General features: G+C 57.3%; 1 protein-coding gene across 7 annotated transcripts in view; it reads right to left on the bottom strand.

Annotated features, from left to right (window-relative positions):
* Positions 1-21,246, bottom strand: part of PHLDB1 (pleckstrin homology like domain family B member 1) — a 46,246-nt gene extending 25,000 nt beyond the window's left edge. The window contains exons 1-7 of one of the 7 annotated variants that reach the window (XR_007513631.1): positions 18,717-18,968; positions 15,193-15,273; positions 14,385-14,508; positions 13,226-13,396; positions 5,951-6,076; positions 2,953-4,301; positions 325-606 (exon numbers count right to left, since the gene is read on the bottom strand). Coding sequence is in view for 6 of the 7 variants with exons in the window: in XM_049856812.1 (XP_049712769.1) it covers positions 325-606; positions 2,953-4,301; positions 5,951-6,076; positions 13,226-13,396; positions 14,385-14,508; positions 15,193-15,273; positions 18,717-18,836 (2,253 nt within the window). In the remaining variant the exon portion in view is untranslated. Of the gene's footprint in view, positions 1-324; positions 607-2,952; positions 4,302-5,950; positions 6,077-8,686; positions 8,882-13,225; positions 13,397-14,384; positions 14,509-15,192; positions 15,274-18,716; positions 18,969-21,164 lie in introns of those variants that run through there. The other 6 variants (XM_049856815.1, XM_049856816.1, XM_049856813.1 and 3 more) reach the window with 6 other exon arrangements.
* Positions 21,247-21,487: the final 241 nt, after the last annotated feature.

Below are 21,487 nucleotides of genomic sequence, written 5' to 3'. Positions count from 1 at the left end.
ATAGGAGGCAAATTCTCCTGCATAGGGAGCAATAGGGCTCAGCTTGAGGGCACAAAGATTTACTGTTGAGTGCCAGGCCTGGGTGGGGCCACAAGGAAGGGCAGGTCATAAATCATGTTTACAGCTTGGGAACCTCAACAACACCTCTCCTCTCTTCCTTGCTTCCTCATTTCTACACCTCTGGACCTCGGTCTCTTCCCAAACTTGATTTTTCCATTACTTCCCCTTCCCTGGTCCTCAGCAACTACCAGACCAGCCTCCTCCACCTCCTACTAGGCTGGCCCTAGCCCAGCTGGCCCCCTCACCCTGCCCACCCCATCCCACCTCCTGCTGGGTGCTCTCGGTGCTGCTGCACTCCTCCTTGAGATTCTCCTCATCGGAGCGTTCCACGCTCTCCCACAGACGTTGGGTGGCACCTCCAGGCTCCTCGCTGCTCCGTGGAGGAGCCCCCATGGCCCCTGCAAGGCCCCTTGAGGGCCTCCGGCCAGCCAGTGCCAGTGCTGCGGTGGCCTCCCCAATGCTGGGCAGCTCCCCAGCCTCAGGGCCCCCGTCGGCCCGACTGTACTCAGCACACAGGTTCAGGATGGTCTCCAAACGCTGGCGTTCCTGGGCAGGGTGGACAGAGCAGGGCATGAGGGGGAGGAGGCTAGGTCGTGGTGGGGCTAAAGCCAGGCATGGTATCCTGGCCGGAGGGAGAACTGGGACCCTAGGGGCTTGGCATCAAGTCAGAGGAGCCCCAACCCCAAGGTCTTAGAGGCAGAGGGAAGGAGGGCACCCTAACAATGGGCAGGACGAGCCAGGCTGCTGGGTCACCTGCCCACGTGGCCAGCTCCTCCCATCTTCCTGTTTCCTTTCCCTTCTCATTCTGTCCCAGGAGAGGCTCCCTCGTGGACGCATGGGCACACTCAACACATACTGGTACACAGACATAGGACCACCCTCAGACACAAACACTCAGGCGCTCATGTGCACACAGATGCACAAAGACCTACAGATAAGCCATACAGAGACACCCTCACTGACTACCCGACACACCTCCACGCTGGCCCTGCACTACCAGGCACACACACGCAGACACCAGCCCTGACATGCACAAATGCACACTGACGTTCAGGCATGGATAAACACAGTCTAGCACACAGACAGGTGGACACCCACACAGACAGACAGCGGAGAGCTGACCACAGGCCCATGGGGACCTGACACATAGGTTCACACACAGGTATGCTCAGAGGCATGGACACACCCAGCCAGACACACATGGGGGCAAATGAGGCAGACCCCAGACGCAGTCCTCCTTGTCCCCTTCTGGGCTCCACGTCACTCTTCAGGCAGCCCTCAGCTCCTTATTAGTAGGATGGGCAGCTGCCTTGAACGCACAGACCTAGGTGTGAGTACTTCATGGTCCTGCCACTTAATTTCTCCCCACAAACACACACACCCCTCCCACCCAGATACAGCTCCCCCGCAATGGCCAAGGAGGTGAAGGTGGGATGGTGCAATCATGTACCTGGCCTGCATTCCCCCACCCCATTCATAATACCCCGGCCCTGAAGAAACCCCTCAGCCCCCGTAAGCACCCACGGCTCTTCAGGGCCTCTTGACCTCCTCAGGTGTCTGTCACCATCTACAATTTGGTCGTGACCCTGAGACACTTTCGGAGCTTCCCTCCTGCTACTGGCCCAGCTGTATGGCAAAAAGACCAGGAACCGAGCCTCAGTAGCCAGGAGGTTGGGTTAGTGTCCCCACCCCACCTCAGGACCCAGATAAGCAGCCTGGGTGAGGAGGGAGGGGCAGGGCGGCACCGTCCAAGACTTAAAGTGGCAGGTGGGGCAGGTCAGGGCTGGTGGTGAGGTGTGTGCTTGTGAGTAGGGATGGGGGATGGGGAGGCTGGATGGAGGAGGTGAGGTCTGAGCCACCACTGGGCCTGTGCCAGGCTCATTGCCCTTCTCTAGGATGTGACCCCAGGGTGGGCCAACAATTCTCTTCTAGGCCAAGGTAAAAAGAATAAGAAGATCCTGCCTCGTCCCTCCCTTACCCAACACAAACACACTGCCCAACACCCTCACCGAAAGCTGTCCCTTGTCCCCAGACAAACCTTCTCAGCTCTGGTTCTCCTCCTCAATCCAATCCCAGGGTTCCTATCCCCCCAGGAGCTCCATTCTTCTGCTCTCAAGAGAAAGAGCTGAATCCATTCTCCTCCTGTACGTGGGCTCCATGTGTACGCACTACCCAGAGCCCCTTGAGCTCCCTGTGCTATCTGGGGAATCCCGGCCCCCACCCAGCTCAGATGCCGTCTCCAGACAGCTGCCCAGAGCCACACCCGGCCCCCGCATGCACTCCCACACATGCACGTGGACACACACAATCACACAGACCAGCCTGGGGTCAGGCCAGGGCTGCCCACTCATTTTTGCCCTCTTTCTGTCATCCCCACTCCCAAATGGTTCTCCTGGGCCAAGGTGAGCCAAGATCGCCCATTTGTAGAGGTCAAAGAGAAGCAATAAAGAAGGATCAGGAGCTTTTCTAAAGAACAAGCCCCAGACAAGGTCACAAAGACAGCAGACTCTCGGGACAAACCCATTCCCCTCTCTGGGCCTTAGCCTTCTCGTCAGGAGAAATTGCCTCACCATAAATGTGGAGCGTTTTCCTACGGCTTCACTGTGCTAAGGTAAATAACGTAAAACTTAATTTATACATTACGACAAATGCTGTGTTGTAAAATAAATGCAAAATAAGCATGCATTTAAAAAAAAGCTTTAGTGATTTTCAAGAAAGTTCTTCAGGGCACTAGAACCTGGCAGCACCCGTCATTAAGGTGAACCTGGAGGTGGCGAAGCCTGAGAAGGCCAGGCCCTTTCTTAGGCCCCCTCCCACTCTGCCAGCTGGCCTACCCAGGCCCTGGCAGAGACCTTGCCCTGGACAGCAGGCAGCCTCCTGGCATCCACTCACCAGCCTCTCCATCTCCTGCTCCCTGAGCCGCTCCTGGCGCTGCCGCCGGTGGTACTCCAGGAGGTCATCCTCGTTGTCGCTGATCTCCGTGATGCTGTTTTTCCGCTCCCGGGTCACAGGCACCCGTAAGTCCCCACTGGAGAGCTTCCTCTGGGCACGGGGGCTCTGGCGAGGCGAAGCCCCAGTCAGTGAGCCCAGACTATAGGCTGGGCTCAGCCTGCCACTGAAGCTGCCCTTGCGGGGTGCCAGGGACTCCCCCAGTGTGGGCGAGGGGCTCCGTGTCCTACGGCCCCGCGCACCCAGCGTCAGGGAAAAGTCCTCTGGTGACGTCCCGTGGGCTGCCCAGCGCCGGGGCCGGGGACTCTCTGCCACTTCTCTGGTTAGCTTGAGATCCGGGGTGGTCCGGGCAGGCATGGGGGAGAGAGCCCGTCGGGACAGAGACGGGCTCAGCGGGGGCAGTTCCCGCATACTGTCCAGGCCTCGTCGACCTAAATGGGGACTCTCAGGAGGCTGCAGGGTGCGGGTGGCTGACCCATCTGAAAGTGTTCGGCCCACCAGTTGGCGCGAGGGGCTGGTCGTCAACACCCGCTCGATGACGGGTGGCTCGCGGAAAGGGCTGGGCGGGCGGTCCTGGAGTGTGCCAATCTTATTGCGGGGTGCAGGGACCGGAGGCTGGAACTTGGGGCTGCCCGGAATGCTGGTGGATTGGTTGCGGGCACCGGAAGTGGGGTATTCACTCAGGCTGATAGCCACCATGGGCAGCTGCCCACCCAGCCGGGGGCTCTCAGTGGCTCTGCGGGCCTCTGCCAAGACGGTAGCTGCGGGGCTGTCTGTCAGTAGACCCCGGAGGCCAGGGCTGGGAGGCCGCTCGTGCCCTCCTTTCCTGCTCAGCAGGGGGCTCTCAGAGGAGCAGGCACCGCTTGGGCGGGGCTGTGGTGGCTGTAGGGCCAGATGGTAGCTGGAGGAGCGGGCAGGAACCAGCGGAGGCATAGAAGGTCCTGGCTCCTGCCCGCTGGGCGAGTGGCTGGCACAGCTTCCACTGCTGGCTGGTGAAGAGAGTGGAGAGAAAGCTGGCGAGGTGTTCTCATAGCTGGAGCCCACAGACATGGCGCCAGGGCTGGTTGGAGGGGACAGCAGGTAGCGCCCACCATTAGCCATCGGCGACAGTGGAGAGGTTGCAGCAGGCTTCTTGCCAGCAGCTCCAGGCTCCTCTAGCACCAGTGAGTCCATGATTTCCTGCAGGTCCTTCTCAATAGAGCTTACCAGAGAACTGTGGCTGGCACAGGTGGAGGGTCCCCGGGTGGCAGGCTGTGGGGTGTGGTTTCCATTCACCAGGCTTTCAGATTCAGCTGAAGGGAAAGGCAAAGGGGCCTCAGGCCCTGGTCTCCACTTCGGGGAGCTGTATATGCACAACAGAGGATAGGCCCCTACCTCCTCCTAGCATGGTGAGGCTGCAGAGGCTGTGCCACTGACCAGCTGTGCAACCTCAGTCAAGCCACTTGCCCTCAGTGTGCCTTAGTTTCCCCTCTGTAGGCAACAGGATGGATGGGCAGGGCCCTTCTGGCTCTGGGCAGGGCAGAGGTGGTGATGATGTCTCAGGGCAGACAATGCCAGGCACTTCTAGGCCTAGTTGTTGCTGACTCACCCCATACTAGGCTCCTTTCCTGCCTCGGTTTCCCCAACCTCCTGTACCTCTCCTTCAGGAAGGGCAGGTGGGTGGCCTGCAGAGGGAATGGGGGCCTGCCGCATAGCTGGCTAGAAGGACCTCCTCAGGCTCCCGGTCTAATAGGACATTCTCCAAGGTGCAGTCAGAGGCCCAGGGAAAAACAAAGGCTCCAGGGCCAGGCAGGATGAAGGGTGTGTGCGGCACCACTTTGTCCAATCAGAAGTAGGGGAGGGGTCTGGTGCTAATAGCTAATTCCTAGAAGCCAGGCTGGTTGGCAACTAGGTGCAGCTCAGGGCCTCCAATTATCCCATTAAGCCACGCCAGCAAGAGCCGCCTTGGCCCTGCCCCAGGGGTAGTCAACCAACCAGGAGTCCCCGGAACCACTGCCCCTAAAGAGCTGAGGGAGCAGTATGACAAAGGCGGGGGTGGGGGAGAGGGTAAAATTAACCAGGAACTGGACTGAGAACCAGGCTTCTGATCCCCCAGGGGACTGGAAAAGACTGAGAGGGGTAGGGGAGACAGCCTTTGCAAGACTGTTTGAGTCCAAAACTATGGGGACCATGTGGGACCACAAGTCAGAGAAGTTTTCATGGATATTGATGATCCCAGTGACCACCCACCTTCCCTCAGGTCCCGGTCTATCTGTTTATGCTACCGATGCCCCCTCACGAGGTTTACCTGGCATACATTCACCTGTCCCAGCACCATGTTGGCACTGCATCCCACAGCCATCTGAATGCCAGTGCAAAGTCTCGGGTGGGAAGTGCACTGGCACCCCGCCCCCCCAGGGCAGCTGGGCTGAGGGGGGCTGTGCTGGTCCCCTGGGACAATCACCAACTCTCCTCTGGGGATCAATAATTCACACACAAACTGCAGCTGCTGCACTGAGTCATCAGCTTGGCATGGCCTGGCCTGGGGGTGGGGCAGGGCCCAAGGACATGATCACCAGCAGGTGGGACCCACCAGCGCTTACAAGAGGTAGAACCTAATGCTTCATTCTGCCCATCAGGCCACCCTTGAGGGTAAGGCCAAGGTGTTGCTGGTTCCCTGGTGCTGGTTTCCTGGACACAGAGGGCCAGAGTTCCAGAGACTGAGTGCCATCTTCCAGGGCAGGGGGGCATAGGCTGGCAGAGCCCCCCACCCATTGGGCACATGATTCCCCAATTCCAGCCAAGCAGTTCTGCCTTGGATTTCGCCCAGTGGCCCATGGCAGGTGGCAGCAAGCCCAGACCATGGGTATTATCCTCCCCTGACACTCAAAGTGTGACTGAAGTGGGCAAGGAGGCCAAGGGGCACCACCAACCCAATCCCCTGTCTCAACTGGGTACCCACCAGGGCCAGGGGTGTAGGGGGGCCCAGGGGCCCGGCCCCCTGCCGGCATCATGCTCTTCATCCACTTGGCTTCAGCCGGGTGGTTAAAGCGGAGGAAGGTGGACTGACCCAGGCACAACATACAGCCTGCAGAGAAAGCAAAAGCTTGGCAGGGCAGGCCAGGGCTCACCACAGGTGTCCCCACTTGCACCCACAGTGTCCACACAGTTCACAAGTGTCCTCCAGGGCACCTGACCCCACCTATACCTGAGACAGGGCCTTTCAGGTTTTTATAGCACACAGCACAGTGGAAAGAGCACTGGTTTGAGAGTTCTAAGATCTGAGTCCTAGTCCTAACTCCTCTTCTTCTTAATGGCTATGAGATCTTTGGGTGAAGACACGTTACCCCGAGTCCAGTTCCCTTACCAGAAAAATGGGGCAATACCCCTGATCTTGCAGGTTAATAAGACAGTGCACGTGAATGTGCTCTGTAAATGGAGAAGGCTCTTCAGAGAACATGGACACTCATGTCCTCCCACCCCAACCCATACCCGTGACCTAGCTATTTGCCCCTTGGATAAAAGGGACAGTTGGAGAGGCAACTACTTCCAGGATCACAAAGGGAGCTCTGAGTTGGGGACAGGGAAATGTCTGGCTCTTTATCATCGTGTGGCCCAAGGAGAGCTCTGCCATCCTCTCTGAGAGTCTGGGGACTGCCACTCTCTTTCTTCCTGACAAAGCACCCTCTGGCCTGACATCTTTCTGCTCCCTGGTCTCCCCTAGAATCTAGCCAAGCCTAGGCTGCTAGGCCGGACCTCAGCCTAGCACATTCCCAGGCAGTAGACACAAGCCCAGTCCTGCCCAGGAAGTGTGAGTGCATGGCGGGGAGGGATGTGGGAGCCAGAAAATGTAGCCAGGGGCACCAGGAGTGTGCACAGCAGCAGGTGTGACCACAGCCTGGCTGGCAGAACTCCTCCTCCCAGCCACACCAGGTGCTAGAGGGCTCCTTCAAAAGATGCTGCACTGAGGGAAGCCAGAGCCCTGATGCTCTCTACCACCTACCCACCCACCGTTCCAATATGTTCACACACTGGGTGCCTGGGCCCCAGCCTCCTGACTAGCCAATCTGGTGCCACTTGGCAGCCCAAGCTTCATGCCAGTCTGAGCTTAGATTGGCAAGGAAGTCAACATTCCTGGACGCTGAGACCGTTCAGCTGAGGCAGGCGGCGAGGGCAAGGAGCATCCCAGGCCACGTGGGTACCTTGGCAGGCCCCCACTGAGAAGCTCAGCAGCCTGTTGCTGGGACCCTGGCCATTACTGTGGGGTGAGGGGGCTAGCAGGCTGAAAACCCCAAAGCAGATAGCCGTAGTGGACAAAGCTACCCACTACCTTGGCACACCCACAGGCCTTCCCACATAGGCACACACCAACAATTAAAGGCTGATGGGTGGTTGGGGGAGGGGAGCCATCCCTGCCAAGCCACCAATTGGAGAATCCCAGAGTAATCACAACCAAAAAAATAATAGCCAACCACACACCCACACACCGTCCACCTAATTACCACAGCTGTTTCATAAAGAGCCCTCATTTCAGTCATTTAACAAGCTCATTAATGATGAGTTCAGAGGGTCTAGACAGACTCACTCAACCTTAGGTTGACATGGGGACACAGTGGTGGGGATCAGGAGCCTGACCACCCAGGCCAGGTGTGGACGGAGGTGGGCAGTCTGGGTGGATTCCCGCCTATCTGCTCCGGGCCCACCCAAGGAGGCTGCTGGCATCTAGGGACCCTCCACCCTGGCCCCTGTAGCTATGAGTTGCCTACCCCTTCCTCTGCCCCTCACCCTCCCAAGCACGGGGGTGTGGCCATGCCGCCTCTGGGCTATAAATAGGTGATAGCAGGCACCAGAGTTGGAGCCATATTAATAGAGCGGGCAGGGGGGCAGCAGGACTGAAAGCTGCCAGCTCCTGCCCAAATTAACTTTCTATTTGTATTCAGGGGCCCCCAGCTAATGCAATTCTGGCCCCTACTGCCCCTAGGAGCCAGGCCAGCCTCAGTTTCTGGAAAGTCTCTGTCCACTCCTGCCTCATACCCCCAAAAGCCAGCCCACTCAGGAAACCCAGGAACCCCTTCGCATCAGTCAAAGCCCAGAGGGGCTTAGGGCCCAGCTGTGTGCAGGTGGGTCAGGGAGCTGCACATCTCGGGGGGGGGGGGGGGGGGGGGAAAGGGGCCAAAGAGAGAGTGGATCCTATGTGTGAGAGATACAAAGGGGAAAACACACACATCCCTCACACAGATGCTCAGAGAAACCCAAGGACTCACACAGACACACTTGCCATACTCAGACCTACATGCTCACACACTCACACAGCGAGTCACTGCCTGGCTGGCCACACAAATGTCCACAGGGAGGCTGGGTGAGGGGAAAATGAAAGGAAGAGCCTTGGCCCTTGTGTCAGAGACCCCCTTGGCCATAACGCAGGCCCCCCCTCATCCTAACCAGGATACCTCTTCCCAGCGGGAGGTGGTCTGTGCAAGGGACCTGCTCGGGACACCGCTGAGGAGTGACCCCAAGCCCAGACCCCACACTCGGAAATGTCCGGGGCCTCACATTCTCAAGCCCCCAAAGAGGGACCGAGGTCCCCTTTCCCGGCTGGCGCCCACCACCCCACCCCACGCCTGGCCGCAGCTACCCAGCCCGTGCTTCTCCCCGCCCCGCTGCCGGGGGATGGGACTGGCTGGGGCCGAGGACTCACCGCCCAGCCGGGACCTCCGGGCCGCTGGGCTCCGCTAGCTGGGCCCTCCAGGTTCCCGGCCCAGCCCGGCTTTTGAGGGGGCAGACCGACCTCCCGCGCTGCCGGCTGCAGGCTCCGAGCAAGCAGTAAGGCAGCGAGCAGCCGCCAAGGCTCGGGGAGGGGCGGGCCGGCCACCACCGGCGGGGGGAAGGGAGCCAGGGAGGGAGGGACAAAGGAGAGTAGGAGGGGAAAAGGAAGTGATGGAGGAGAAGAGAGGGGAGCTGGATGGAGAGGGCGGGGCAGGGCGGGGGATGGAGAGGGAGCCAGCGCCCGGGATTCTGCGTCCTGGGCTGGGGTAAATGTGGGGCAGCGGAGGAAAGGTTCACAGGAGGTGACCAGGGAACGTGAGATGTGAACACAGAGGCCAGAGGCTGAGCCAGCTGGCAGCAGTGAGGACTCTCATTTCGAGCCCCCTTTTTTTTTTTTTCTGGTAGGAAGTCAGTGGACTGGGGGCCACCTGTGGCCCTGACTGCTGTGTGATCTTGGGACAATCACACCCTCTAGCTTCCGATTCGATTCTTTATCTACAGAATGAGGAGGCTGGACTCAATGACCTCAAAGGTCCAGCTCTGACATTCCATGGCTCCGTATATCAGATTCTGAAGAAGACCGGAACTCCCAGGGAGCTGGCTAGGTCATTATTAGGTCCAGCTCTGGCATTTAGTCTGCCACTGTTGACAAGGTTAAGCCTTTCGCCCGGGAGTTCAGGCCAATGCCATGCAAGAAGCACGGAGCCCAGCTGCTGTATCCACCCTAAATGCCTCCTCTTCTGGCCTCCATTCCCACAGTTTAGCCCACACTCCAGCTTGGACCAAGGCACTGACTCTTCCAAGCCAGTCCACTTCTCCAGGCCTCCAGAAACCAACCATACCTCCTCCCAGCCACAACCTCCAGTTGTGCGAGCCACAACAAGCAGCTCCCTATTGATCCCAATAAGGCACCTTACCCATCTGGGAAACAGTGTAGCCTGCCTCTTGAGTCCCCAAGGTCAGGCTGAAGTTCTCAGCCAGGAAGGCACCTACCACTCATTCAGAAGCCTAGAGAGCTCCTCTTGTTCCAGGGGCCAGGTCAGAAATATTTTATGGACAGACCACATTCTCTCAGATACACTGCATGTGCTCAGCCACTCACACAGCCCCATACACCTTCTCTCACATACATACCGGTACCATGTCAGCTGTGCACACTCAGAGCCAAACACCCCAGCTAAGCGCACTCACTCTATTTCATACATTTATTCTCACACACGCATATCCCCACAGGCACCAAGCCCCCACGTAGTTACACACTCATAGATATCCTTTCGCTCAACCCCTAGAGAGACTATGAAATAAGAAGTCAGCCCTCGTAGAGGAATGAATCATGAGCAATTTTTTCATCCTTGCTGGATATCCCCTTACCCCGCCCCCCACCTACATTGCCTACTACACACTCACACTCCTGCACACATGTCCTGCTCCCCTTCTGAACAAAAAGGGGAGAACCATATAGGGTCAAATGCAAAATAAAGGGGAGCCTTTTTTTTTTTAATCTCAGGAAGAGTGATTCACCCGTATGGAAACTGTGAGAGCCAGCTGGATAGACCCAGACAGAAGCGAAGGACGCCTGCCAGTGAGACAATTAAGCAGGAGGCAGGCACCAGGAAGTGGGAAGCTAGGGGTTCTCCTTCCTTTGAGTTTTATTAGGCAAGATCTTTATCAGCCTTATAGCAGGAAGGTTGGAGGCTTCACTTCCAGTTTACAGAAGAAATCACCGATAATTGGGTAGGAGAGGGAGAGGATTGACACCCTGGTACTCAGAGGCACAGAGCTGGATATCTCAGGAACCCTGGCCACACAACCATGCTCCGGGATCCTCCCTGTTGCCCTCACACAAGCCCTAACCACCAATGAAGGGCTTAGGGAGCAAAGGACACGTGGAGACTAGGCAGTGAATAGTAGCAGTAGATGGGGACCAACTGTCTAGACAGCCTGGGCCCTGCGCTGTGTGGCTTTCTGGGTCCTCCCCTGCTTAGGTCCCTCCCAGATCTTTCATGTGGTCTGGCACTGTGGTCCTGGGTGGGGCAGCCTAGGCCCAGATTGAGATTCCTCCTCATTTCCTTGGTCCTGTTCCCAGCTCCACTCCTTGCTCTGTAGAGAGGAGGGCAGTGTGGGACATGGGACATGCCAAGGTACCCGGTGGGGGGAGGGGTGGAACCGAGATCTTCCTGGCTCCCTCTCACTTCAGGCTCCCATGTCCATTGCTCTAGGCTAAAGGTTGGAATCTGCTTTCTGCCTGCCTCCCCCTCTGCCCCGCCCAAGCATATTCCTCCTAGAAGAGCCTGTCACTGCCATCTCTGCTGGCCATGAAGTGGGCCTCTCCAAGTTGCCTACAGCTGGGCACAGTGCCCAGAATGATGCATCTCGGGCCTGGCCCAGATAGAGTGGGCTTCTTGTTATTCCCAGAGTAGCCCTCTGTTTTTAAAGAGGAAGGTCCCGTCTATAAGGCTGGGTTAGGGGAACAGGACAGGGAAAATAACTCCTCTTGTACATATGCCCACAGATAGGCATGTGGCCAGTGAGTTCTTTACACATAGGAGTGCACACACAGACACTTTGGTACCCGCAGCCCAGAGTTCACCCCTGCCCCCCACATGAACAAGCTGATCCACATAAACACAAGGAAAGACACGAACAAAGAGATACACAAGCCCAGAGTCACAAACACATCCGGAGATACATAAACACACTCCAGTTACGCAGGCACACAGCGATAGCACATGCACCCCGAGCCACCCAGTTTCCAGGGAAACGCACTCCCAAGAATGTCCGGAGTGGGGCCGGGCAGGGCTGGGCTTGGTGCCTTACTCCAGAGATGAGACAAGGAAACCCTCAGCTCCTGGAGCCCAGGGGAGGGGGAGGGCTGGGGAGAAGAACACCCGCTCCTTTGTGCCTCTGCCTACCCCTCCCCAGGCTGCCAACTTCTGAGACAGGCGAGCCCAGACAAGAAGGCTATGGGGGTGGTGGGGAGAAAAAGGGAAGGGGGTTTAGGGTCAGAAGAGAGTGGGAGCATGCATACTTGGCAGGGTGGGCTTCTGGCTGGGAAGAGTCACTGGGGCCATAGGAAATGCCTAAGAATTCCATCTTGGTTCCAGGTCACCCTCTCCCCAGGGAGCTACATGATGCACTGGGAAGGCTGGACAGAGAGGCATACAGAGCATCAGTTTCTCCACCCTGTTCACCACACAAATGCCAAGAATGTTCTTACCATGAATGGGATGTGATTTGGCCGGTGGCGGGGTAAGGGCTGGGCTCTTTCTCCGGCCTTCTTTAAACTTTGTCCCTAACTTTCTTTGCTGTTCTACTGTGCACCTCCACACACCCAAATCTTGGGGAAGATGGTCTCTTTGATATTGAAGAGGACCATCATGAACCAGATGGCATCACAGTCCAAGCACCCGTTTATGGGGGTTCCTCCTCTCATCCAGAATCAGAGATCTGGAAGCCCTGGAGAAGGTAAGAGCCTTCCTGCTGCTGATGTCCAACCGGCTTCCCTCAAGTCAGCTGTGCCTCACACAGGGCAGGAAGAAAGGGTGGAGCAAGGACTGGTCTCCTGGGTCAGTTGTGAAGGGAGTCCCATTTAAAGTCACGAGTATGAACAGGGGAGAGGGGTGCAGTGGAGTGAGGTGGGGATTTCCATGTGAATGAGCTTCCAGCCAGTAAGAATACCCAGAAAACAATGCCAGGCCATCAAGTCCTCCTGCTCTAAGCCAGGCTTAGCCCAAAGCCCCCATCCCCATGTTGACCTCACCTCTCCCCGCCACCCAAATATGCTTTTCTCATTCCTCTAATTTGACAATTCCGTATATGAATTGATACCCAGAAGAACCCCATTTCTAGGGTGAACACAGCCAGTCTGTCAAGTACCAACTGGACCAACCCCCTACCTACCTGGTAAACATAGTAACTAGGGACCCAGTTTTGAGCTACCTAACATAACAGTTTTGGCTTTGGGAACAGGGTGATAACCACATTCATGACCCCAGAGCTACTGTCACCAGTGTTGTGACAGGGGTGGGCACGTCCTCAGATTTTGCCCTTGCCCCATTTTCATCCATGATGTTGTCCTCTCCCCCACCTCCACAGCTTTTCAAAACAACTTCCTTTTGGCACCCTAGAATAATGCCTCTGTTCCCCTCTCACAGCTCCAATTGCTGTCCCGCCAACAACCATCCCATCACTCGCCAGGCCCTTTGATATCAGGAATTGGATCTCTTCTCTTTCAATGGTGTGGGAGGTAGGGTGAGGGTGCCATAGAAGAAAAGCAGGCTGAAGACAAGTCTGGATGCTGGAGGGGTTTGGGATGTTGTTTAGGCACATCCAGAGGTACCTGGGCACCCCCACCCGCAATAAGGCCACTGGGACAGTTACCACGGCAACCACCGCAACAAGCTTCCTCTGCATCTAATATGCACAAGCTTCTAAACAGAGGCCGCCTCTGTTCTGGGGTATCAGACCTTACCCTGAGTGAGCCGGGTGGGCTGCCGGACAGGGAGCCCATCAATGGTGCAGGCATTGCCACAAGGGTAAAGGGTGAGCGTGCCCCGCAGGTTCTCAATGTAGCAGTGCTCTGGAGCCAGACCTGGGCCCTGGAGTGAGATGTCCCTGGCCGCAGAGCCAATCACAGTCCTCCCTGGAGACAGGAGGCAAACTGAGTCAGAGAGGTGGACCAGGCTGAGGAGGCAGGGACAGGGCAAGGAGGGCCACATGGAAGTACATTTCCACCTCCTATTCCAGGGAGAATCATTGGCCACCACTGGACACCCCTAATGGGCCTCTGTGACTGGTCCAGGCAGCAATGGCAGAAGTTCCTCTCAGTCAGAGAAAATTCTGGCCCAGAGGAGGGAAAGCCAAGAGGAGGGGGACCTCTTTTCTGCACACCTTCCCTTAGTTTCCCCAAATCCCCCTCTCTAACTCCTTTTTCCTCTTCACCCTATGCCCCTCTCTTTTCTTCTAACTCTCCTTCCTTCTTTCTCTCTTCCTCTCCCTCTCTGTGCCACATGCAGCCTCTCCCTCCCCTCACTCCCTCTCTCCTTCACCTAGCCTCTCTCAAACTATGGGCAGCTCAGCCGGCACACAGCCTCTCCCCCAGCAGAGCCCCTGGGACTGGTATTTGGAGAATGTGGGGAATGTAGTATCACCCAGGCAACAAGTGCAGCCAGGAGCTGAGTGAGGGAGGGCAGAGGCCAAAAGGTGAGGTGGGGGCTATGCCAGGGTCTTATCTTGGGAGGCCTGCCCCCTCTCCTATCCTTCCGCTCTCTACCAGTACCTTTCCCATGCCAGGCATTGCCCTGGCGTGGGGCCCCTTTTTCCTGGGACACCCTGGCTGTTAAGAGCAATGTGCTCTCCTGTTTCTCTTAATGCTATCCTCCTGGAGTCTAAACTAATCTTTAATCCCAGTCATGGAGCCAGATTATCTATGAAGAGAGCAGGCAGTCTGGGAGGCAGAGACCAGGGAAGCAAACCGTGGGGTGGGTGCACAGCCTCCAGTTTAGGGACATTGCCACAGACAAAAGAGGGGCTCCAGCATGTGCAGGAGCCTGGACTCTGGGGCAGGAATGCTTACAAGGTTGGAGAGGTGGCAGATGGCACTGGACGCCCTGTCCTCTGTCCTAACTCACCTTCTTCCAGCGGCAGGAGGGTGATGGCTGTGCTGAGGCGCCCACTGCCCAGGCTCACCAGATGGGGTTTGTCTGTCTGCACTTTCAGTCCTTTGCCTGTCTCGATCAGGTCCAAGGGTCCTTTCTGCAGGTAGTGGGAGTGCGGGATGAGCATTGTTAAAACTCCAGGCCAGCACTTTACCACCCTATTCCCAGCCACATCGTCACTCTCTCCAGTCTTGAAGAGGGCTCTGAGGGTGTTGAAAGGCTTAGCACAAACCCTTGCACATAGCAGCATTCCACTAAATCGTAATTAGATCTGAATCTAGGCCACTAACTGGTCCCCCTGGATTTATCTCAAGTCTTGGCTCAAGTGCCCCCCTTTGTCTATTAAGACAGAGATGAGGCGAATGTAAGCAAGAGGGGAGGCAGGGATGCCGGGTAAAGAAGAGGGGGTACTGTAGAGGGGTGTCAATTGAGCTGTTGACTTGTCCTTGGAATCCATTTGGCCACCACTTGCCCCTGACAAACTAAATTACAAGGGAGGGTGGAGTATGGATGGAAGAGAATGATGCAGCTTGGGGTCAATCTAAAAGCTGCTTCCTGACTTTCAAAGGGTATTTTCTGGGTGAACCAATTAACCTGATTCAGATAAAGACTGAGCCGTTAATAGGCTTGGGGCCTGGGGAAGGGCAGAGAGGGAGAGAACTGCTGCTCTCATCCTTGGCTGGGGCCACAGGTGGGTAGAAGAGCAGAACACATCCTCACCAGCTACCGGAGCCCTGCTGCAGCCCTCTTGCACCCTCCATGAGTACCTAATCCCACTCACCTGCACCATGGCCTGGGTCTTGCGTCCAGGGCCTACCTGGTTCCTATTGAAAGCATCCATGGTCCTGGGGCGCCAGAGCACCTAGGGACACAGCAGAAAGCAAGTGAGGCAGGGAGGCTAGGGCAGAAAAGGGAAAGGAATGGGCTTTGTGGTAGGATTCTCAGGGCAGGGGCAGCACCAGCCACCCTCATTCTCAGCACGCTCATGCCGAAGGGAAGTGGAGGCAGCTCAGGAGCTTCCCGGGGGAAGGCGGTGCCAGGTCTTCAGCCACATCATAGATGCCACACCCTACCCACCTGGCCCTTGCCACCCTAAGCACAAAAAGCTCTATATGGCCCAACCTGTACTTCTGTGCTTTCTTGCCCTATGATACCCAGAACCCAGGGCTTGGCAGCCTGATGACTCTCAGCCATTTGGAGACTTAAACGGGGTCAGGAAAATCTACCTTGGTGGGAGAAGTAGAATAGAGGACCCTCCTGGGACACTGGTAGCCAGAGGGCCCCCAGGTAGGTGGCAGGCCTGAGACAGGTGCTCCCTCCCCCAACTTTTCCTTCTTCTCTTCTCCCTTTGTCTCTTTTCCCAGGGGTCTCAGTAGGATGTTTTCTTAAAGGAGACACAACAAGAAAAATCCAGCTATTCCTGTCATCTCTGTATGTCTCAATTTTTGTACCCTCTCTTCACCAGAAACAACCTCACCCCAGCTCAATCTGATAAAGCAACTCCATGGTGACTAATACTGGGAATACAGGACTTGTGGACTCTTATCCTGACTTGGTGCTCTAGAAAGCTTAGGCCCTTAGAACCAGGGGTAAGATAGATTGCAGAGCCAGAACTTGAACTCCCCTGGCCCATCTCTCTCTTCCTGGCTCACATCTTTGGTACTTGAGAAATGTGTTCAATGACCTCCTTGTACTAATATGTACCTAAATGCCATCCCTTGGCCAACTCTCACTAAGGTCGAAAACTTCCTGTTTGCTGCTGAAATGTTACTGAGAAGAGTGTGACTGAGGGTAGGGAAGGGGCCTCAGGAAAACAGGGTTTCCCTCCACCTTTTTCTTCCAGCCTCCTACCAGAAGACTTGGAGGGGAAGTGGCAGCAGCAGCTAGCATTCCAAGGAGTGTCTGACCCTGACAGTTAGGCCCAAGGGCCTCAGCCATGGACTTACTAATTTTACCCTCCCAGCTTCCGCCCTTCCGGGCCTGCACCACATCATCTCTGTCACCATTTCCACCCAAGTCACCATTTCCACCCAAGCTGGCGGAAGAGAGGCCAGAACAGGGGCTGGGGCCCGCCCCAACACTGCCTGGGAAGAGGGAAATCTACACCAAGCCTGCCTGGCACCTCCCCAGGAAATTCTTGCCTTGGGGAAGAATTTCTAGGGACAGAGACTGCTCAGGGAGCTCCCTCAGCATCCTCTGAGGAAGGAAAAGTAAGAGAAGATGGGTTGGGGGTGGAGAGTGTATGTAGAGAGTGGGTAAGAAAAACAAAACAATATATAATTGTGAAGGAGAGCATCACGTTTACTGGAAAGAGCTTTAGGCTCGGTTGTAAGAGCCATGAATCCTAACACTGACTTTATTATTTATTAGCTGTGAGATAAAGCTGGAGTAATGATTTTTAAAAAATTGTCAAGATTAATGGTTGCCTGGACTAGATGGGAAACCCTGGTGGCATAGTGGTTAAGTGCTACGGCTGCTAACCCGAGGGTCGGCAGTTCGAATCCACCAGGCGCTCCTTGGAAACTCTATGGGGCAGTTCTGCTCTGTCCTATAGGGTTGCTATGAGTCGGAATCGACTTGACAGCCCTGGGGTTTTTTGGGTAAGGACTAGATGGGAGCCCTGGTGCTGCAAGTGGTTAAGAGCTGGGCTGCTAACCAAAAGGTCAGCAGTTCGAATCCACCAGGTGTTCCTTGGAAGCCCTATGGGGCACCTCTACTCTGTCCTATAGGGTCGCTATGAGTCGAAACTGACTCAAAGGCAGCAGTTTGGTTTTTGGTAGGGCTAGGTGTGGAATCCCTCGGTGGTGCAAATGGTTAACAAGTTCAGCTGATAACTGAAAGGTTGGAGGTTTCAGTCCACCCAAGGGTGCCTAGGAAAAAAAGCCTGGCAATCTATTTCAGAAAAATCAGCTATTGACCCTAAGGCAACTGGTTAGGGTGGGAATGAGGAGTGACTGTAAACAGGCACAAGATTTCCCTTTAAAATGTTCTAAAATTAAATTGTGATGATGGTTGCACAATGCTGTAAATATACTAAAGATCATGGAATTGTACACTTAAAATGGATGAATTTTATGGCATATAAGTCATACCTCAATAAAGTTGTTAATTAAAAAAAAAAGAAATGCCTATGAAACGCACTCTTGAAATGCAAAGCAGTATAAATATGCAAAGTATTATTATGAGCTTCCTAACCTTGAGCGAATCACTTCACCTGTCTGGGCCTCAGTCTCTTTATCTGTCAAATTGGGGTATTTGTCACTCTCTCTGTGAACAAGCTGTGGAGTGCTCATTTATTTACTTCAAGTGGAACTTCAAGTGAAGATAAAAGATTGTGAAGGTATAAGGTCGATGGGGAACAAGAGTGATTAGCGAATAGGAGAGAAGGGGATAAGGAGGTGAAAAGAGAGAGAGAGAGATAAAGAAAGAGGCGTGGAGAGAGACCGAGAAGATAAGAAAAGATGCAGACATTGGGAGGTGTGAGCTATGGCCCCAGCTCAGAAATCCAACCCCGGTGAAATGGAAAGAGACACCAGACCAATCGGCCCAGCGCTCCGGCGGTGCTTTGACAAAGGGGGCCACCTGGGGCGCTCTCTCCACGGACCCTACCCCCGGCCTGGGCGGCGAAGCGGCGTGGCGAAGCGGCGTCCCCGACCGGCGAGCCCCGCTTCCTGCAAGCAAGGTGCTCCCCACTACTCCCGGCTATAATTACCCACCCCACTCGCCCGCCCCTGCCTCCGCGGGGGGTCTGGGAAACCCCGCCCCGCCCCGCTGCCAGAAAAAGGCCCCCGCGCTGCGAGTCTGGGTCTAGAGTGAGGAAGCGCCGCGGTCACCCCCGGCTTGCAGCCCTGGGACCTCTTTCGCCCCCCAGGTACCCATGCCCAAGCGCCTCCTCGGGCGCAGGGTGGCGCAGGCCTCGGTGTCTGGACTTGACAGAGAGGGCCCCGGTGTGAGCCAAGGCTGGGGCTCCGGCAGGGGACCGACTCCCGCCCGGCCCCTCCGGCCTTTTCGCCCAGCTGGAGCGTGCCGGTACCCGGGCCACGCGGGATGGGCCCTGAAGCTCCCACGCCCTCCCCCAGCCCTCTCCGACTGGACGCCCTGGCTCACCATTCGGGGATCTCGGCACCCGAATGAGTGGAAGGACCGAAAAGTTCTGGAACCGAAAGGCACTGAAAGAGGTCCAGGGTTCCAAATCCGGCCCCAGGTGAAAGACTCAAAGCCAGCCCCAGAGCGAAAGGCCCGGCCCTCCGCGACCCCACTGCTCGGTGCTCCCCCACAACCCCTCGGCATCGGCCCGGCCCTCACTTGTGTCCTGGGGGACCAGCCCCGGCCTCCACCCGGGCGTTGCATGGCTGTGGCCGGAGGCCTCCGGGGCCTTGCTGGGATCCCTCGGCCAGCCGCCACCTTTGCCTTCCCCACGCACATCCGCTCCCGAGGAGGGGCCGCCGAAGGGGCGGCCGGCAGAGGAAGGAGTCGGGAAGGGAAGGAAACTGAGGCTGGGAACCCAGCGGGCGGGACGCCAGAGCTGGAAGGAGGGGGGCGAGGGCCTGGGGAGGCGGAGAGAACTTGGAATGAGGAAAATGGAGCAGAGAAAAAAGGGAGTCTGCGGAGGGACGAGGCGGGGAAGAGGGGAGACAGAGATTTGGAGGGAAAAATGAAAGAGACTGAGGAATAAGGACAGAACATCAGAGTTGTGGAAGGGAAACCCGAGGGCAGAGAACGGGGGAGAGGCTGAGGAAGAGAGAGATGGAGAGAGGGAGGACAAAGAAGATAATGGAGAAACTGAGGACAGAGAGTCCAGGGGACCCAGAGGTGGGGGGAGACAGAGGGACAGAGAGGTAGAGAGGCTGGGGGACAAAGAAACTGGGGAGAGACTGAGGGCAGAAGGGTTCTCAGGTATAGGGGATGATAGACAAAGAGGGAGACTAGGGAAGGAGTAGCGGGTATTGAGGGCAGTAGAGGGGGAAACTGAGGAGCGGGGAGATTGGGGAATTGAAGCAAAAAGAGGGAGACTAGCGACAGACCTGGGGACCCAGAAGTGGGAGAGAGACCGCAGGAGCCAGAAAAGAAAGGATAGAGAGCTGGGAAGGGGGACACGAGTGTAGCTTTTGGGTTGTGTCTTTTATTTGGGGGAGGGCGTGTGCTGGAAAGGTGCACCTGGCCGAGGTTGGCTGGGCCGAGGGGAATGGGGTTTCTGTAAGGGAGCTGCCCCCTATTCTCCTTCGGCCTGCTCCTGCCCAGGGGAGACAAGGCCTCAGTGTTGGGCCGCCTACCACGGCAGCCCCACCCGCCCCGGCTGCGGGACAAGCGGCCTTTCTTTGGCAGGGCAGGGAGAAGGACTCACTTGTTTGTGCGGCCAGAGGAGGAAAGGAGAGGCACCATAGACACCGCCCGCTCCCGGCTGAAAGAAGGGGGGCTGCGTGTGTGAGTGGAGGTGCTTATGTGAGGGGAGTGCGTGTGAGCGGGAACGGAGCTGTGTGTGTGAGCGGAGGGGGTGAGCGTGTAAGTGGAGGCTGCGTATGTGAGTGGGAGTGTATGCGTGAGGGGATGTGTATGAATGGGGGTACGGGTACGTGTGTGAGCAGGAGGCTGCTGCGTGTGAGCCTGAGCGAGGGGTGCTGCGTGTGTGAATGGCACTGCGTGTGAGGATGCGTGCAGTGTGAAGCGTGTGTGGAGTGTGTTGATGTGTAGGTGTGTGTAAGGGTTTCCCATGTGTAACGTGTGGTGTGGGATACAGGGATGTATGCGTGGGCTGCGCTGTGGGCAGGGTGCCTGGGTGATGTGGGGTGGGCTGAGGTGTGCGTCTGCGGTGTGGGATGCCTGACGTGTGCGGGGATGTTGTGTCTGTGTGTGTGATGGTGTGGGGGTGAGCCGGATGAGTCACCCTCGGGGAGCCTGGGACCGCTGAGCTAACGGGCCCAGAATGCGCCCCGCCCCGAGTCCCCCGCCTGGCCGTGTAGCAGCCGGGCGAAGCGCCTGCCTCAGCGGAAGCGTCTGCGGGCGACTCCGGCAACCCCGCGCAGGCCGTCCCAGCTGGCCAGCCCGCACCTCCCTCTCCCGGGGGAGCCCCACTGACTTGGCCCAACCCGGCTCCGCTCCGGGGAACTCCGCAAGGGGTTCCAATCCCGACCGCACGGGCGTGACAAGAGCCTGAGACTCACTGCCTCAGGATCCCACATCCGGACTCCCTGGCCCCTTAAGACGTGGGATCTTGGAGGAGGGCCTTCCATCTCCTGGACACCCCAAGGGACAGAAGGGGAGAGACTCCCCAGAGGATCGCCGCTCCCCGTTCGGTGCTCCCAGTCTTGCTGTGCCGGGAGAGAGGGGAGTGTAGGGGCAGGAGGACGAGGACACGCGCACAGACGCCACCAGAAACCCCGCGAGTGTCCGCTCGGCTGTCAGGGTCCGGGAGGGGCGCGGGGGTGCCTCCGAGAGTCTTCACGGGACAAGGCTCAGCGTCCTCCCGGGGCAGAGCGCGTGGGCCCCCTCTGGTGGCGGCGCGGGCAGCGGCCGGCGAGGGCAAAGGCAAGCAGCTGGCGGGAAAGCAGCGGAGCCAACTCTCCGCGAAGCCCCTTCCGCCCCACACACTCACCTGGGGCTCCCTCTCCTCCCCCACGGTTTCTTCCAGGCTTCCTAGTCCAGAGCTGACCAGGGGGCTCCCGCCAGGCCCCTGCGACTCCCCTCTTCCCCAGTCCCAGCCGAGCAGTGAAGCGGGCCGGGCCCGGCGGCCGTAGTGGGACGGGGCGTTCTTACCTGGAGGCGGGGGTCCAGTCCCTTCACCCGCCTCGGCCGCCGCGGCCTCAGGCTCAGGAGGACACTGTTTTTCCCTGGGAGCCGGTTGAGGAGGAGGAGACCTAGCCCGTCCCGCCCCCCCCAGTCCCCGCCCCCGTCCCGTCCCGTCCGCCTGGCCAGCCAGAGAAGACGCCCTTGTGGGGCTGGAGCTCAAGGTCCCCCCACCCACCCACCCACCCACCCTTTCCCACAGCAGCACCTCCCCCCCGCCTGCACAGCGCTGGCTTTGTTCATCTCTGCAGCTGGGCTGTCCACACCACCCCCCCCCTCCGCCTTCCCTTAGG

The sequence above is a fragment of the Elephas maximus genome, chromosome 17 (assembly GCF_024166365.1).
Source record: "Elephas maximus indicus isolate mEleMax1 chromosome 17, mEleMax1 primary haplotype, whole genome shotgun sequence".
Lineage (NCBI taxonomy): Eukaryota > Metazoa > Chordata > Mammalia > Proboscidea > Elephantidae > Elephas > Elephas maximus.
Note: the sequence above shows the minus strand (reverse complement) of the source record. Positions and strands in the feature narration are given on the sequence as shown.